General features: G+C 31.7%; 1 protein-coding gene and 1 long non-coding RNA gene across 3 annotated transcripts; both read right to left on the bottom strand.

Moving 5' to 3' along the window:
* Window positions 1-5702: 5702 nt before the first annotated feature.
* LOC121792617 (ent-kaurenoic acid oxidase 1-like) lies at window positions 5703-9071 on the bottom strand. 2 transcript variants are annotated; one of them, XM_042190629.1, is made up of 7 exons: window positions 8246-9071; window positions 7060-7537; window positions 6715-6978; window positions 6477-6645; window positions 6280-6386; window positions 6086-6207; window positions 5703-6011 (listed from the first exon to the last, which is right to left on the bottom strand). In XM_042190629.1, exons 1-7 carry the CDS (start codon window positions 8467-8469, stop codon window positions 5906-5908), a joined length of 1470 nt encoding a protein of 489 aa, XP_042046563.1. In that variant the 5' UTR covers window positions 8470-9071; the 3' UTR covers window positions 5703-5905. The 2 variants fall into 2 exon arrangements, with proteins under 2 accessions (XP_042046563.1, XP_042046564.1); XM_042190630.1 differs by lacking the exon at window positions 8246-9071 and adding an exon at window positions 8135-8230.
* Window positions 9072-13531: 4460 nt separating this feature from the next.
* On the bottom strand, window positions 13532-15321 carry LOC121792618. Its single transcript, XR_006048906.1, has 2 exons — window positions 15240-15321; window positions 13532-13943 (listed from the first exon to the last, which is right to left on the bottom strand). It is a non-coding gene; the product is annotated as an uncharacterized LOC121792618 (long non-coding RNA).
* Window positions 15322-15693: the final 372 nt, after the last annotated feature.

Genomic DNA, 15693 nt, shown 5'->3' with positions numbered 1-15693 from the left:
CCATAAATATAATAGTATACTTTAAAATAAAAGTGACCCATTTTTTTGTAGTTTTATACTACAAAATAAATGCAACATTAAATATATTAGTCAAATTATATATTTTTATATTTATATTAATACATAAATTTTGAATTTTTTTATTAGTTATTATTAACACATGTAAAGAGTCGGGTATTTGGGTATCTGATACGTCGGGTATGGATACCCGGAGGGGGTATTGGAGTACCCGAAAATATATCGGGTCGATTTTTAGGTAGACATTTAGATGATTTTCGGGTTTGAGTACCCGGTTTTTTCGAGTAGGGTATCCACGGATACTCGTATTCCCACCCCTATCCAATCCCTTGAAACAATAATGCAATAAATTACTCCCCATGTTCACCAATCTAAGGCCAATTATAACAGGATACATATTTTAAGAAATGTAGTAGAAAATAAGTTGAAAATGTTAGTGGAATGTGGTAATTACTTTTAAATACTAATTTTATATTGAAATGTGAGTGAAGTAAAGTTACTTGAATGTGAGATACATTATCAATAGTAGTAAAAAGGCAAATGGACTTTTTGGTGGAGGGACAAAATGGCAAAATGAAATACTTATTGGTGGATGGAGAGAGTAATGTTTTGTGAAATTGTTGAAGATTCAGACCATTGGGTAATGAAATGCGTGAAATTCGACCCGGACCATTCAAACACTATTACAATAAATTATACTCCTTCCGTCCCGAGACAACGACTTCTTATTTACATTTTCTGAATCAATAATACACAGAATAAATAATATATTACACATTTAATTAAATGATACAATAATTATTTTATTGAAAACATTGACATTTAAAATATTATTTCATTATATATCATCGAACTAATTTGTTACTCTAAGCCTAACTTTAAGACGATTTTTATGATTGATATTTTATTGATATAATTTTAATTTAGCTCAAACTGAAATTTTTAACATCATACGACAATTCAATCTTTAGATATAAATTTGCATAGTTTCTTGCCATTCATGATAAAATTGAAACGTGAGTAATATTTTGAAAAAATTCAAGCATGTGATATTAGCTATTTAATCCTTCAAGATTTTAATAAACAATAGTATTTGAAATAAGACAATGTAAATTTATAAATTAATACTGCAAAATTAGGATATTTTCATAATAAATAAAATTGATCCATAAATCAATGTAAATAAAATAAATTAAGGGAAATAAAAACACGGAAAAATACCAGAAAATGAGTTTTATAAGGAAGAAATGGTCTCATTTTATTATGTTCATATTAATTAATGCAGATAATGATAAATATGTATATTATAAAAAAATTAGAAAGTGTAAATAATGACAAAATTTTAATTACATATGAAGTACAAAATCTTATTAGAAAATTACATAACAAGTTGCTGACAGAAATGTGGCAGAAATCACATGTCAGCAATATAATAGAGTGACAAAAATGCCCTTTTAGGGCCTGAGAGTGTTTTGGTCCGAAAAAACATGATTCGTGATTATATTTAACGTTAGGCTCCTCTGGTGCTATTTTTTTTGTTAGGGATCACTGGTGCAACAAATGCAAAAGTTAGGGTCATTTGGTGCAGTTCATTCTTATTCTTCTATCTTAAAAAATGTTTTAAGAATTAATTACTAGTATTAATCATCTTAGTTTAGTACAATTAAATTTTTTTATTAATATAATAATATCTCGTATTAATCATCTTATTTATTAATTTTTAATTCAGAATTATTCATCTTATATTTTATGTTTTTTCTATCTGTCAATGCATATTTATTTATCCTTTATTAATTTTGATAAACCCACAATCTACTTATATTTTATATTTTATTAATATAAAATTAATATATAAAATGATATACTATATTCTACTAACTTTTCTACCAATTTAAATTTATATTATTAATATTTGAAACTGAATCAAAGTACGAAAAGTAATCGCGGATGGTTGGAGTACCATAATTATGTCAAATTAATATTTTAACAACTCAATTTGCGAACTCTTAGGATATGAGTATCAAGATATTAGTATACTTGTATGGAGTAATATTTTCTTTGAATTCGCAAATCGAAAATCCTAGATACACTATTGCGGACACTGGAGAAGACAAGCCACTACAGGACATTCTAGGAGCATCGCGCATTCTACCGTATTTGTCATTAAATTTCAGCACCGGCTCATTTCAAGTTTTGGTTTCGTCCCTATTCATTATCTACTATGGTGGAATTGGGGCCGCAGCCCCATCGGCATCACCAACATAGCGAATTTGAAGATTAACTTTCATATATATATATATATATATATATATATATATATATATATGGTTGTAATGGGAAGTTGTTGTGCAAATCAACATCATTGGATTAAAAGATCTAACGACCTCCGTTTGGCATTTGTTCTACGTTTAAGAATGGTTCTACGTTTAAGAACGGTTCTATCTTGATCACAATCATATATATATATATATATATATATATGGATAAAAATTAAAAGAGGAAGAGCGCAATGGGGGAAAAGGTTTTTTCTTTCTTATTTTCATTTTATGTATAGCCTACTACAAAACTTTAAATACTAGTAATTACTTTTTGTAATGACTATTGCTCAGATTATTTAAGTTCGTCCGATACAGTTGTTTCTTCTTGTTTCCAATGCTATTTCGCCACAAAAAAAAACACAACACAGATGAATCACCCTAAGAATTTCGGTCCATTTCTTAAAATAGAGAGTTTCAATTTAAAAAAAAAAATTAGAATGAAAAAAAGAATATTTTTAGAAAATGGATGGAATATCAATAATAAAATGTTCATGTGTCAATCAAAAGTATAGTGAATGATATAGTAAACGGTAAACATATATGCCCTAATTAAACTGAGACACATCGTTATTAAAACAATAATATCAACTCACGTCCTAGTAAATATGAATAATACTACATTTAAGTAATATCAATACAAATACACATAGCTAGAAATATTTGGATAAGTTGTCCTTTACATTACAATATTTTACAAATTGTTAATGGTGCTGAGTCAATATTGAGAAAGAGAGAATGAAGACGTAGCATCATCATCTTGGATTACTGGCTTGATGATATTGAGGTGCAAAGGAGCTGACCACCGTCGCGGGAGCCAATGCCCTGAACTGAATCCCCCGCACGCCATCCGTTGCTGAGATATGTTCTACCTCTAGTGGTGTTTCTCTTTAAGTCCAATGGGGGACATTGAACATCATTTGTATCTGTAGTCACCACCCTCAGACCGCCATCTACCACCCTTGCTCTCTCTTCACATCACCGTTTCTCTGTGATAAACAACTCGTTGCGTGTAGCATCTGTAGATCATGTCACCTTCTCTTGAATTAGGGTCTGCTGGAATTGGCCCTTCTCCTTCTTCTTCTTCTTGATTAGGGCTTCTTCTCGCTAACTTTCTTTCTCTTGAATTTGAAGCCTCCTCTTCATCTTGATGATCATCCCTCTCGATGCTCATCTTCCAACTCTTTCTTCAATAAACAATGCTCTCTCTAGCTACCAGTTTAATTTGCTGTGTTATCAGTTATTCTGTTGCTGAATGTAGTAGTATAACCGAATATGAACATGATTAACCTTCATATATATAGAAACGGAGGATGTATTTATTGTATTTTACATTCTATTGAAATAAAGTATTGGATAAAAAATTCCCAAGATATTGGTGGATCCAAGGATATCGATAAATATTTCAAATAATTATTTTTTATAAGAATATATTTTAATTTAAATATTTTTTTAGCGTATTTATATCATGCAAACGACATACTATCTCCGTCCGTGAAATGTTATCCTTATTTGACTCGTCCTTGGTTTTAAGAAATGTGAAGAAAAAAAGTGAAAAAAATTAATGGAATATGAGTTCCATATTTATAAATTAGTTTTATAATAGAATGTGAGTGCAATGAGTTTGTGGAATGTGGGCTCCATTTACCAAATATGGAAAATAAAAAGTAAAGTAGACAACATTTCGCGGACGGACTGAAATGACAAAAGTGGACAACATATTACGAGGAAGTATAATTCAAATAAGAATAATAAGGTAAAGAGTTGAAGTTTAAAAGTAAAATTATAACAAACTAAGAAACACTTATTTATATTATTAGAGCATGTGTTCATTTTAAAGAAGTTGGTCTATTGATCAAAAAAAGTATATTTAAATTGAGGGAACATCTTTTTTGTTACTTCAACTATTCCAAATGAGCAAATTTGGTCCATAAAATTTCTTAATATCTTTTAAGGTCAATCAACTATAAGTTAATATCAATTCAACTACTTTTTTGCTATTTCCAATATTTTCATGACCACAATTCCCTTAAGGTCAATGAGGGCAATTCAATCTATTTACCCTCTCATTTCAAAATAAAATTGTCTTAATAATATTAATATTCTATTACTATTAATTATTTACGTTTAATTTTACTTATTTGTAATATTTTAAATCATTGTACTATATTTAATATTAATAGTGAAATAACTTAAATATAAATATATGTAAACATTATACTTATACATATTTGTATATTAAATTATTTCAATTTGTAAGATGGAATATTAATTTTTCAATCTTAAAACTATATATAGAATATGTTATTTTTAAGTGCAATACAAAGTTGATAATAAAAAATAAATTAAAATTTATTAACATACATAGAATCTTAAATAATTCAAAGAGCTAAGTTTTATTTTATCTACTTTTATGTAGTAATTGTAGTCTAAAAAAATTAGTTGAAACTATCAATAATCAATTTAATAAAAAAGACAATAACATTCTTAGTTTAATATCACAATGCCGCATCTTAATATTATCATTAGACCATTTACAACATTATGAAAACTGTTCATAGTTCTCGTATCTATTCCCTTGACTATTAGTGAATCATATTTTTTCTACTTTTTAAAATTTTTATTTCAATGTAGTATATATTATATATTATGATTAACTTAAATTTTTAATTTAATAAAATTGCGAGATTCATTAAAAAAATATTTATCTTAGTTTTATCTAAATAATTGAGAATGTAACCATGTTAAAAGTATTAACTAGCACTAGAAAGTAATATCATAATATTCAAATAAGGTATGGTATTTATTAATAATAATAGTAGTATAAGATCTACTAAACTTAATCCCAAATAAATTAGAAAATAGAAAAAAGTGGATGAATAAATAGATTGAATTGCCATTCATGGCCGCAAGGATACTTTGGTCATGAAAATATTGGAAATAGCCAAAAAGTAGTTGAATTGATATTAACATATAGTTTATGAACCTCAAAAGATATTATGAAATGTTACGGACTAAATTTATTCATTTGGTAGTTGATGTACTTAAAAAAAAAGATGTTCCCTCATTTAAATTAATTGTAAGATGTGAATCTATTATTGCTGGACTAAGGACTTGTAAGAATCAATATAAATAAAGAAAGAAAATTTCGAAGCCCGTTTCTAAAATTAGAATTAATTCAAGATATGTCAGTCTTTCAATCTTCAATAATAGTAGTATTAAATTGTGGAGCAGGGCATGTATCAAATTTTCTTGTGGAGTAGGGCATGTAACATTTATTCTTGATGCCATGTAATTCCCCTTCTCCATAAATACGAAAACCTATTTTTCCGAACGTAGATAGTTTCAAAACATGTAATACACATTAAATTCTGCAGCAGCAACTCAAACTATATTACAACTTTCAAAGCAGAGCAAATTACAAATGCAAAGTGATGAAAATAACAAGTGCTATATTACTATATCTTAATAACTATCCTCATTTTTTGATAATAGAGTAGTCTTTGTACATAAAATGGAGCTGAAAAAAAACTCTCCAATCCATTGGAAGTAGAAATGGAAGTGAAGATTGATTATTTCTGATGCGCAGAGCGTCTGGTAATTGTTCCTAGACAGTTATCCTTAGGCCTGTTATGAGGTAGGTACATCAATGGACTCCCGGGATTATGGCGTTCCAGCCTGCAACGAATCGAAACCAAATCAATATTTGTCCAAGAAGATAACAAATGAGAGATATTGATATGATTACTGACTGGTAATTCAAAAGAAAATGGTGGAGAAAGATGGAGATTTCAATCTTGGCTAGATCATTTCCGGGGCAGAGCCTGCTTCCTCCCCCGAAAGGAAGGAAATTCCCGGCCTTCGGTGTGAATCCCTGTAATGAGATGATTCATTACAGTTGTTATAGAATAATGGAGAAAGGCCAGGAGAAGTGATGGATACTCACATCCCATCTTGAAGGATCGAACTTGGTGGGATCGGGATATGTCTCCGGGTTGAAATGAACTCCTCTAAACCACACCAATACCTTCCACCCCTTTGGAATTGTGTACCCTTTCACAGACATTAACCATTATGTTTCATTGGACTAATGTGAATGAGTGAGTGAGTGAGTGAGTGAGTGATGATGATGATCATGCATACCACACACGCGAACATCCTTCTTCGCCTCTCTGAACACGGTCAGTGAGAATGTCACCACACGGAGTGTTTCATCGATCACCTTGTCAAGATACACCATTTCACGTATTTCTTTAAGCGTTACCCCTTTCTGATCCGGTCCCCTCTTCTTTACTATCTCTTCTTGCTCTGCCTGATCCAGTTAACCATATGTCACATTTCATTGGTCATTTGTTCTATCAAAACATATATACTGATTTACCTGAGCTCGTTTGAGAACATCCGGATGGTTCTGCAGGAAGACCGTTGCCCACATGGTGATATGTCCAGAGGACTCATGGCCCGCGTTGAGATACATAACTAGAATATCGATGATCTCCTCGTCTCTCAGTCTCCGCCCTTTGTCGTCTTGAGCATCCATCAGCGCGTCCATCATGTCCTTCTTCGCCCTCACAGGGTTCTTCATCCTCAACTCCCTTCGTGCTGTCACTATAGACTGGAGAACGGCAACCAGCCTCTTACGCGCCTGCAAAGGTCAATTCCCAATTCAAGCAGACTCCAACAACTCTTCTACTATAAAGGAGTGGGGATAGTAAGAAAAACAGACCTTGAGAGCAGAGTGGTAGGCAAATCCAGGTATGTTGATTGCCATTGCTCGAACGCCATAGTTGAGGATGGTGTACTCCCTCTCCATCAACTCCATTACCTGCTCGCTCTCCGAGCTCAGGAATATATACATGATTATTCTAAATGTGAGCTTTCTGAGCTCAGTCAAGAACTCAATCTTCCCCATCCCCGCCCATCTTTCTAAGGCGACCACCACATTGTCTTCGATGTATTTCATGTACAAGGACAACACCTCGTGTCCGTTCACAGGGGCAGATGTTAACTTGCGCAGCCACCTGTGCTCTTCATCAAAAATCGCCACAAATGAGTGTTTTCCAATAAGGTGCATAGTTGAAGAGGGCCATCCAGGCTTGAAGGCCTCATCATCAGTTAAAACTTTCCGGCATCCTTCTGCTGTGGTCACAATTATGCTAGGATTACCAAACATGTGGGCTTTGTACATTCCAGAATTCCCATATCTGCAAAAGCCACACATATATACTTGTTTAATATCATCAAAATTCATCTACTATTTCTTAGTAGTTGTTTAGCTTAGATTTAGAGGCAGAGTTCATGATTCATCAACAAATAACACACAGTTTACTCAGCACAGTTCATAATCCTGCACCCATAATGAAGATTTGCCACATTCCAGATTGCATGAAAAGAAAGTCCCAATTAATTAAAATTTCACTTCTACTTTTCTTGTTTCACTCAAGAAAAGGGTCTTGACAAGAAAATCATACTGTCCATAAATGTTCAAGGAGATTACAAAACAAAATATATGGCCTAGTGTTATAGGCTATATAGAAACGATAAGATAGTAGATAATGTTGAAATATCACAACAAACACAAGGCTGAAAGAGACTATTTTAACTCTGTAAAGATTCCCACAACAAAAAACTGCATAAATCATGTCCTATGTGGTGTAAACGAGTATCTTTTGCATTAGTATAATCAAACAACAGAGAAACAAAGAGGCCAGCAATCCTTTAAGGTTAATTTATTGGATTTTACTACTGTCAATAAAAAGGTTAAATAAATAAGTACTAACACTTTTTCCCCTTTATCATACCTACTCACTTTTGCAGGTTTTTTAATAATCAGAATCCACAGATAAGCTTAGTAATATGGGCGACTCATTAGGAGTACTACAAAGCAACAAATTGGAGAGAGGGAGGGAGACCTGTCAGCAAGGTTGGAGATGAAAGAATCAGGTCTGCTGCACTTGAAAGCTCTAAGGAAGGACCACATGTTGCCAATGAAAGGCCAGCCAAGATCACCTGGTGGGAGTTCATACCTTCTCTCTCCTAACTCCCTCTCATAATACCACTCATTCACACTCCTCAACACCCACTTCACAATCAAGAAAACCACCACACAACACAGCCCCACTACCAATAACATCATAATAACCCTTCTCAACAATCAATCCTTCTCCAAGATCAAATTTTGATTAGTCAAATGGGCCAATCAAGACGTGGCAGTGAGAAAACGAAAGGGGTTTGAGATGCAGAGGCAGGGGAACTCAGACATCGATGTTGATGAGTCCCTTTCAAGGTGCAATATATACTGGGAGGATTTGGATGCAGTGAAAAAGAGGGAAGGAAAATACAAAATACGTGGGATTGGAAGGTAGTGAAGAAAAGATACGTGACCAAGTGTGAAAGGGTCAAAAAAATATGAGAGATAGAGAGGAGAGAGAGGAGCTGCCGGCCTAAATCTAGATGGTTTGTCTTGTTGTTGAGAGCAGGGATTCTGTGGTGCGAGGAAGAAAAAAAAAAGGAGGAATTGATCAGAAAATTGGAAGGGGGGAATGGGCGTTGTTGGCAAAGAGCCTTTTTCGAGAGATACAATTCCACTTCAAACAAGATAAGGTGGCAAAGCAACATAATGTGAATTTGAGTAAGAATATTTGTGCACTGATTTACTTGTGTTGTTCAAAAGCTGCTGGTTGTTCCACTCACTTCAAATCTAAGGGACCATCAACACAAGAAAGAAATGGTGGGTGTTTAGTGTTACTGGTTTAAGATATGTTTTTGATATTCGAATGTAATCATCCTTTGTAGTCATTCTTGTGCAAGTGTCAAACACCCATTGGTGATGAAATTTTCTGTGAACTTCATCTATTCAAATGATTTTTTTCCCTTTTCTTTTCGTCACGGAGTTTAAGAATAGTGTGTTAAATGAATGGTGGAAAAAAGTAAAAGAGAATAAAGTAAAAGTGAGAATTACTTTTTGCTAAAAATAGAAACGACTCAATTAACTTGGAACTTCCCCAAATAGAGAATGACTCTATTAACATAGAACGGAGGGAGTACTTTTTACTAAATTCAGTACACTGTCTTGTGCGATGCACAAGCCATGATATATTTTATTCTGAGTATCTTTTAAACATTATAAATTTCATAAAATTATATTCCTTCCATCTCCTAAAAATAAAACTAAAATAAAAAGGTTTTATTTTTAAAAAATAGACTAAAAAGGAAAGAGTTATCAATTTTAAGGGACAAAGGGAGGGAGTAATAATACTGATATTTTATGAGTTGATTTATGATGAACCAATACAGATAATGAAATGAGCCGGTTTAGTAGAAGAAAATTATTTGTACAGTACTCAATTTTAACTTTTAATTGTAAAGAAAATGACTTGTCATAAACACCACTCTCTGTTCGACCTTGTTTTTTACTTTTTAAAGTAGGATCGAAAAACCACTTGCACTATTGTTATATGAATAGAACTTTTAAGAAATATTGGTCCAATATTGCGAAATTTTTTAAAAAATTATTTTTCATAAACTTTAAACTTTGCATATAATCTCATGAATTAAATATTATTAAAAAAAATTCACCAGCGACAAAATCCGGCTATATTTCATTTGTTATTATATCACATAAGATTTGGTTACCACTAAAAAGAAAAAGTCATGTGATTATAACGTCCTTAGAAGGTCCATCTCATTTTAATATAGATAGATTTTGTCCAGCGAGAAAAAATCAATAATTATTTAAGTTCGTGATATTATATGTTAAGTTCAAAGTTAGTAGGAAAAACAAAATTGTGATATTATGCACCGATACAGAATTTTCAATTATAGAATTTTAAACCTTTATGTGACAGAATTAATTCACATTTCACATCGATATTTGATAGCAATTCATGATATATGATATATCGTCTATGAGGTGTGTTATATTGCTAACTCCCTCTTAAATTGCTAACTATAATTAAATTATAGATATTGGATTATTAAATCAAGGCACAAGATCGTTCATTCACGAAAATCAATAAGATGCACGAAAAATATCAATTGGGGTATTAATGTCTATTTACAAAAAGTTAGTTATAACTCACTTTTAAAAAATATCTCAAAATTTTAAATGATTATAACTATCTCAATTTATATTATTTTTTTACACAAAATATATCAAATTAAAAATAATTTTATAAGGATTCTAACGAGATCTCACTTGCATATATTCCGATGTCAAAATTTGATAATATTTTCATAAATTTTCATATATTTCGTCAACTGTTTTATGTCAATATAACTAACAAAATATGTCAACTTAATACAGGTGAAATATCAATATGAACCTGTGTTGACATATTCAAAGTATGGTGTTGATATGTTTAATTCATTGTGTTGACATTTTGATCTAAAACCCTAAATTTTTAGAATTTTTAGTATTAAAATATATAAAAAAAATTTACATGTGGCAATTTATAGACCATTAGATTTTTAAAATCTTATGGTGTTAAATTAGTTGTAGTTAACAATTAAGAGGTGAGTTAGCAATTGATCACACCCGTCTATAATCTATTTACTCATATTGTCATTTTGGTTAATCATAAAAAACTTATCATCAATTTCATTATTAGTAACTATACTTCATATATTATAACTCATGTAATTATAACTTCCAATTATATTATACTCCACTACAATGTCTAGACCACTAAATTGTTGCTCCAATTTTATTATTATTAAGGGGCAGTATGTACCCACCACAATTATACAAATTAACACAATGAAAGTGAAACATTTTTTCCCAGATATTCAATCAGATCAACCATATTCAAACTACAAAAATGTGAACCCTTATTCTACCTTATAATCAAAATTCTTTTCTAATCTAATCGGATAACTAGTTCGTGAACGAAGAAAGTGTATATAGACATATTAGCATAGACTTAGAGTCAACATAATCGATTTTATCTATTAATGATTAAGGTTCATTCCTCTCGGCCACAAAAAAATTATTTTTTGCAAATATTTCAGCTTCAAAATTATTGTGACATAGAAAATTATGCAAACATAATAATGCAATAAAAAAAACTATGCATAAATAGTCAATAGATTCAATACAATCGATTTGTTACATAAAGCTGTGACATGAATTGATTTTGGGAATTAAGTAGGTAACTTATCATTATCAAATCAAATGAAGATCCCCTAATATTGCTGGATAGTACTAATAGTAGTACTAGTATACTAGTATAGGAGTATTAGATAAAATAAATCATTAGTAAATTAAATTTACAGTGCGGGGGACATGGAATTTTCACTCTTTGTCTTGGCGATTGGATTGTGAAAAGTAAAACAATTTCAAAAAACTGAAGATTTTGTTTGCCAAAAACTATTTATAATGGGTAATTTTTGAAGATACTGGTTAAATTTATTACCTATTTATCTTCACAAAAAATATAACTATGGGAGTTGTTGATATCCATGAATTGATTTGGGTCATGTCTGAAAAATATTACTAGTATCTAATGTAACCCCACATTTGCTAATCTTTTTCCAGACAGATAACGCTTTATTATGATTTTCCTTTTTTATCTGATGGTTCTTGTTTGGCCACAAATGTAGCAACTCACCAACACAATATCCTTGCCCCTTTTTAAAATATATACTACTATACTTACAAAAACTACTGGCAAAAACTCTATTCACCATAATAATTTTGATGACATTAGTAGTTAATGGCAGACAACAATCGCCGTCTCGATGAATGACAACAATATCCTTGTCATTCATCGAGAAGGTGGGGAAGATAGGCATGGTGAAATTAGAAACTTTTGTGTAAGAATCCGACATTATCACAATTTAAAATTGGTCGGCACATAATAATAGTAGTAGTATACTTAATAAATTGAGAGTCAGTTTATAGGATCAAAGACGCCAACACAACATTCTTGAATTCAGACACACAATGTGATCAAGTTGATGCTTCACAAAAAAAATTGTTAGAATGAAAGATGACAAAATTTTGCCGAGAACATCAAATCAGTAGCTAGTCCAAATACGAATTGCAAATCCCACAAAATATATAAGCAATTATTGGTTGGGAGAGGCAGCAGCATCAAATTTCATGCACCATAACAAGCATTATTGAATTCAGAAAGAGACAAGATTATTGGAGTTGTAAAGTGAAAGAGAATCAACTCTATTTCCCCATATACACAACCAGACAACAACATACGAAATGGGCACCATTTCACTAGGTTTCTCTATTTATTTAATACTACAACATATCTATATGTCTAATCTAAGTAGTGGATCGAGTATATAATAAGAGTATGAGTTAATTAGTAGTAGTAGTAGTTATATACGTATTCGATTACGTTGCCATGACTTCACATTCTTTGTCCAAGTGAGAAGACGCCAAGAATCTTCAACAAATACTACAATTATTTCACCAAAGATTTAACACTTTCTGCCGTCTCTTCTTGCAGAGAATCAAGTAGTAATATATTATAGGGGTAATTTTGGCAATTACATTAATTTCAAAACTATTTTCTAGCATGATCATTGCTACTGTAATAAGCAACGATAGAGTACAAGTATTCACAACATGTTCAACTGTATTGAATAAAATACTTGTTGATGTCACAAGTTTTGCAACACAAATCATAATTTTAAAAAGAATAAAGGCCAAAATTGGTCCTAAACATATGCTCATTTTACGATTTTGGTCATATACTTTATCTATTAAATTTTTGCATCCCGAACATTTCAACTCGGATCACAATTGGTCCTACACTAACTGTTCCGTTAATTTTTAACGGTCAACGGGTTTAATCCCGATTTTGACCAAATTAAGTTGTTAATTATGATTTTTTATTATTTTGAAATTAAAATCTTATATTTTAAATTATTTATTCTAAATATATCAAATGAATTTAAATGCGATTTGGGATTATTATCCCCACATTTCCTCCCAACACAAGACGATTGAGTTGAATTGAATTGCACAAGTGACACCTAGTGACTCGAGGATTGAATTGAATTTACATAGGATTTCTTCACCGCCGCTCTGCGGAAGGCGAGAGGTGGCGCTTGGGATGGAACCCTAATCTTGAATTCATTTCATATATTAGAATAAATAATTTAGAATATAAGATTTCAATTTCAAAATAATAAAAAATTATACTAGTAATTAATAGCTTAATTCAAAAGATAAAGTATAGAACTAAAATGAGCATATTTGGCCTTTACTCTTTAAAAAAAAAGTTAACAAAACAGAACAGAACAGAACAAAAGTTGTTTACAATTTTTGCTGGGAATTTGACATTGTAAGGTGTGGCGAAGCTGTAGCAGCTTACGCTAACCGTCCAACTCAGAGGGTGACAGCGGCCGGATTTCCATGTCTGGTGATGGTGAATAAGAGATGGAAATCAGCTCAGACCTACACTTCTCTTTTCCATCAAAGTGTGGGCTTCCGCAACCGTTGTCAATACTTGTATCTTTAGGAGACATTGCAGCAGGTTGTTCGTTGGCAGCTACTTTGTAAGAGAGAGCAATCAGTGATTCCCGAGTCGAATCCTCTGTAAGTTCCTTGTTAGGTTCTGCTTTATCCATATAATGATAACTTATGTCCTGCAATTGTTGAAATGGAGGAGAGAGGGAAACACGAAAAGAAGGGAAAAAAACAACAAAATTTCTGATTAAATCTTTGGATGAGGAAATACCAAACAGATGAGGGTATGTATGTGTATATAAAAAAAGGGGACGAAAGGGATCAATAACAGAATCCAAAGTTGGAAGAGAATCTGAAGAAACACTCCCGAGCACCATGACAGTAAGGGGGCATTTACTTTACTATTGAGTATTTGAAGTATTAGATGTCAAACGAGTTCGAAAGTAATCAAACAATCTGTCAAAGTATATGGTAGATTACCACTCTTTATCTACATATCCTATCAGTCAAAATAAACACCCCCTTTAAGAAAAATGGACTTTTAAAATACAGAAGAGAAACAACAGAAGCAACTCCAATGCCCCTTCACAGGCTTGCTTCTTTATATGTTTAACAGTAGACCCTGTCACTGAAAATGCCAAGTTCTTACCATTCCAAGATTAAACAATAAGGAACCAAATATTACTCCATAATATTATTCCAAGATTAACACCAGTTCTATTTGGAATCTCAAGAACAAGGCATCCACATTGCTAGTTTCTCAAAAGTAAGTATCTGGATTTTCATTACTCAGTTTTTCACCACGGAATACATGTCTTCTACACAATTTAAGGGCATAATTACACAACTCATACAAAATGCTTTGCATTTGTTTTATATTAGAACAAAAAAGTTTCAAATTCATAAAAATTATACTAGTAGAAAAAGTTTCACTCGTATTTCATTTTAATACATACTGTTATTTATGTTTAGATGCGGTTAACTTTTTGCCTATGTAGAGTACAAAAGGTTCATCATTGTTTCATTTTAGTACAAAAAGTTATAGTATCATTGTTTAATATTGCCACAAATTTTTTACCATTGTTTCATGTTTTTTACACCACAGTTAACGATACTAATACTTAAATTGGAGAAAAGTTTCGAGAACTCCCATATGAATAAAAGAAACATCAATAAATTTTCCAAAATCTCCCCAAAATAATTACTCCAAATACTAAAAGAAATGTGTGCCAGCGTGAATCTGACGCTGGTTAATTCTAAACCATGCTACATTTTTTAAGGGATCAGAAAAACAATCGGCTGAAAAAACAAAAATGAGATCCAACTTAAATCTGCAAATTATTTAGGCGAATCTCCATGTAAGTCGTCATAAATCAAGCGAGAAAAAAGCAGCAACAAAATTTGAGGGGCAAAAGTATGAATCAAATCTAAAACGAGAAAAGGAACTGAAAAATAGAGAAGAGATTGGAAATTACCTGTCTATCCAAATACGATCTGCGATTTCCAGAAATCGCGAAGGTGAAAACTGAAAACAGTGCTGCTGAGTCGGATCTGTCGTGTTTGTCGGAAGAAAAATGTCTCTGTCTTTTTTAATATAAAAGCAAGTGGCTGTTGTCACGTGTCGTGTACGTCACTGTACTTTTCTGACGTGGAAAATTGTAAACCGTCAAAATTGACATTTGCTTTTTAACCTCTGAAAACCTAAACTAACGGTTTGAACTTAGCGTACAACCAAATTTAGTTAATCATAGATTTTGCTCATTTGAATGCAAGCTCATCAATAATCCAGTTTGTAGGATGAAGTAGAAGATCATTATTTTTCAAATTTCAAGCATATATTTTTCATCCTAATATAAATCCAACTTAAAATATTTTACTTGTATGCAATTCACATTTAGTTCTTTTACCAATCTTAGTCATCGACTATTG

This window comes from Salvia splendens, chromosome 2, assembly GCF_004379255.2.
Source record: "Salvia splendens isolate huo1 chromosome 2, SspV2, whole genome shotgun sequence".
NCBI lineage: Eukaryota > Viridiplantae > Streptophyta > Magnoliopsida > Lamiales > Lamiaceae > Salvia > Salvia splendens.
The sequence above is the reverse complement of the archived record's forward strand: the minus strand, read 5'-3'. Positions and strand labels throughout refer to the sequence as shown.